Here is a 3,767-nt window from a genome sequence, read left to right on the forward strand (position 1 = left end):
ATTTTTGTTAGATTCAGCGTTAGTGGTTGGGGTTATGTGGCAGCGGCGACGTCTCTTAATAGAAAAAACGTCTCCCACATTTTATCCCCGCCACGATGATGCACCTAGCATACTGTGCATCGTCCGAAGACGCGTGGAGATGTGTTTCCATCATATCGTTCTATACAGCGCGAAATCGCTGGTTGTGGAAAGTCAAGAGTCAAAAGCCATGCTCTGTTTCCCCAATTCGCACCATCACATTACCAGAAACCGCAAGCAGTGACCCTACAGCAGCACCAAAATTTTGGCATCGATCGGAAGCCAAGACGACGACAGAAAGGAAAGCTAAAACTCGAAGCAGCGCGAACTAGCCGGCTAGCTCTGGTAGCTCCAGAGTGGCACGTCGGCGAGGTGAGCCTCCCCGTAATCGCCGAGCGCCGCAGCCGCGGCGGGCGGCGCCATGAGCATCGCCTGCGCCAGGCTCGCGTAGTACAGGTCCCAGCCCATCTCGCTCAGCACGTCCTGCTCGAACGGCGAGTCCTCCTCGGGCAGCGGCGAAGAGGACGACTCGTCGTCGGTGAGGGGGGAGGGCGCGGACGAGGAGGTGCCCGAGAGCGCGTCCTCCTCGGCGAGCGCCTCGCGCCGCAGCAAGTCCTCCACGGCCTCCACGACGGCGTGGCGGACCTCGTCCAGGCTGCGGTAGGAGGAGGCCACCGGCACGGAGAGCAGCTCGGCCGAGTCGGCGAAGTTGAGGCAGGCGGCGCCTCCGGCGGCGAGCATGAGCATGACGGCGTCGTTGGCGCGCGCGGCGGCCTCGGCGGTGTCGAAGGTGCCGAGCCAGAGCCTGCTCCCGCGCCTGCCGGGCACGCGCACCTCGCACACCCACCGCCCGGCATTGCCCCTGCGCCGCACGCCGCGGTACACCGGGTGCCGCGTCTCCCTGAACTTGGTCCGCCCCGCCGGCCGCTTCGCCGGCGCCGACGTCCACCCCGCCTGCCTCGCCTGCTGGCGCTCCGGCGACGCCGAGGGCGAGCAGAAGTTCTCCCCGCTGCACGGCGACGGCGAGCCCGACTCCCCGCTCATCTCCCTCTTGATCGGACACATCTTGCTGTCCAACGGAAGCTCTGTTTCTTGGCCGGCTAGGAGGTTCTTGTTGCTGAGGATGCTTTTGGGTTGCTCGAGTGTGAGGTGGTTTCGCTCTGCGATGAGAAATTTGAGCAGGGTGGTCTCGGGAGCGGCGTACTTATAGGTGGCGGTGGCTCGCGGCTGAAACCAGGGGGCAAAGCGCGGCGAGCGAGAGGGCAGGACACAGGCTGGATACGGCAGGCGAAGGGGGGATGCACCGTACGAAGCCGCGCGCAAGTGGGGGGCAACTGACAGACTTCGAGAGTGACCCCAGGATATATTTTCTTTATTTTACCTTCCTGCTTTCGCTTTGCCCTTATCGTTTTCCGCCTTGCTCCTGCTCACTTGCGCCCTTGCGCCCCGTCTTGCGGCCGTTTTACTTTGCCTCGTCCTTGTTAATGGTTTCTTTGGAGCCGCAGTTTGCGAGTTCGGGTTTTGGTTTAGCTGAGGGCATCTGGTGCCTGTGTAGTACGATTCCTTTTTGGATGGGGTCTAGATGGTCAGTGCTGCTTGACGTCCGGGTCTTAACGTCGAAGCTGATCATTTTTTCGCCATCGGGGCTGGCGCGCTGCAGAGCAAAAATCAGAATTCGCATTCCTTCGTTGGAGACCAAGAGTGGAAGCGGAGTTCTTGCTCCTCGGTGACGCACGTGGGCTGGGGCTCGTGGTGACCGACTTCAATTGTCATTTCTGACGTGGATGAGCAGATGCGACCTGGAATCAGTGTCACCATCTCCTTTGTTTCGTACAGTACTCGGGTTTTAGACGGGTTTTTCACTTCGCCTGCAGTATTTTCCTTTGAGAAAGGGCTAGTTTGTGTATGGCTCTCCAACGCTGACCTTGGAACCACCCGCTTTATCTCGATCAAGTGGTTCAGACTCATTCTGTCATTCAACGCGATGCCATAGTTAATTCGTGCGGACGTCTATTCTTTCCCAAATTGGACGTAAATTAAGGGGGCTTCGCAGACGTTTAGACCGCTGCGATGAACATGATGGACACCCAAAACTATACCTGGCCATCCGCCGTGCCGAGTCGGGCTTCGGGTCGGGCCCGACTAAGCCTGAGGTAGAAAACTCAGGCTCGAGCCCGGCCCAGCCCGGCCGTTAGGCTTACTTTTCAGGCCCAAGCCCGGCCCGCCACTACAAAAGCCCGGCCTGTCTCGGGCCTCAGGCCAGGTCTCTTCAGTAAAGTGCAAAAACAGCAGACCCGACCCGGCCATCGGCCTCAAAACCAAGGCCCGGGAGTTGCGTCGGGCCGGTTTGCCCATGGCCAGGACTACCCCGAACCCACCCAAAACTCCTCCCCCTCGCTCGTGACCTTTCCAACGCGAAGTATTTGCCGCGCATCATGTCGGTCCACAGTGCAAGCGCCCCCGCTTCTTGCCAGTTCAGAGTAGAATCGAATCATCTATGAACACATCATGTATGGCTAGCACATGAACGAGTATACAAGGGGTGAACAGATCATACCCTCTGGCTGGCCAGACCAACGCGGCAGCAGCAGCAGCAACAGCCTCGGCGTCGTTTGTGGCCTTCTTCTTGGCGGCAGTGTCTTCGACCATGGTGTCGATGCATGGGAAATAGTGGAAACAGAGGCGGACGGAGACAAGAACGGATCGGGAGCGGTCGCGTCGAGACGCTCCCAAAAAACCTTATTGTCGTTCTCCCGGACAGGATCTCAAGCGACGGGGTTCTGGAGGCACCTGCTCTCCCGACAAACCGTGCACGCGCTTGCCGGGACGGGATCACAGGAAGCAGCACAAAGAGAGGACAGTAGATTACGGCTAGGGTTGTGCAAGAGGGAGTGAGTGAATTGAGTTAGGGTTCACTCTACTAGCACATTGGCACGCGCCTCCTTATACAGGCCCACGGTCCAACGTCTTTGACAATGGTACTATTGTAGCGACTCGTCAAGTAATATGAAATTAATTAACCATTTCTGACCAACAAAAAAAAGCTTCGGCTCGGTTCAAACCCGCGACGCGCGTGAGGCGAGGCGGACGGCAGAGGAGGTGGAGCGCGTGTGTAAGCTCCCAATAGTATGTGATAGAGCATCCCTTATAAAGGGTTCTCACTCTCACTCCACTAGCAGCATGGTACTAAACTTTTCTCCACTTGTCATGCATCTAAACGGCCTTAGAGATTAATTAGGCATTATTGTTTTATATTCCCACAGAAATACTACTAAGGTTAGCAGCAGCGGTAATTTGTGACTTCAAAAGAAGTATACTAGATTGATTAGAGCGACATAGTATAATTTTACTTGTAAGAATGGTGTGAGTATACAAAATATACTACAAGACGTTGCCCGTGCATCCGCACTTTGCCCGTTTTGACTAAAAGAATTGGCAACTGAAGAATAGTCAAATCACTGTTGGTACTACCTCCCATATGTTTTCTCCCACTTGATCGCCCTTACAATAAATAGAAAAAGGTACGGTTTGGAAAGGTATCCACGCTCGTACTACCTTGAGTCAGCTGCAGCAACAGCAACAGCAGACTCCCATCCACCCAATTCATTCACTGCATGTACCGGTGTGACGTCGAGGTTGCTGCGAGCCGATACAATACAAAACCGAGACCGCCCGCCATCCCGATCCCGACGCCCACCCCGGTATGCGGTATCGCATCGGGCGGAAAAGGTGAGCGGCGGCAGGCAGCA

At 56.5% G+C, this 3,767-nt stretch overlaps 1 protein-coding gene across 1 annotated transcript; it reads right to left on the reverse strand.

Moving 5' to 3' along the window:
- Window positions 1–197: 197 nt before the first annotated feature.
- On the reverse strand, window positions 198–1,188 carry LOC119302526 (dehydration-responsive element-binding protein 1A-like). Its single transcript, XM_037579556.1, has one exon. The coding sequence runs from the start codon at window positions 1,081–1,083 to the stop codon at window positions 355–357; it is 729 nt and encodes a 242-aa protein (XP_037435453.1). The 5' UTR covers window positions 1,084–1,188; the 3' UTR covers window positions 198–354.
- Window positions 1,189–3,767: the final 2,579 nt, after the last annotated feature.

The sequence above is a fragment of the Triticum dicoccoides genome, chromosome 5A, assembly GCF_002162155.2.
Source record: "Triticum dicoccoides isolate Atlit2015 ecotype Zavitan chromosome 5A, WEW_v2.0, whole genome shotgun sequence".
Classification (NCBI taxonomy): domain Eukaryota; kingdom Viridiplantae; phylum Streptophyta; class Magnoliopsida; order Poales; family Poaceae; genus Triticum; species Triticum dicoccoides.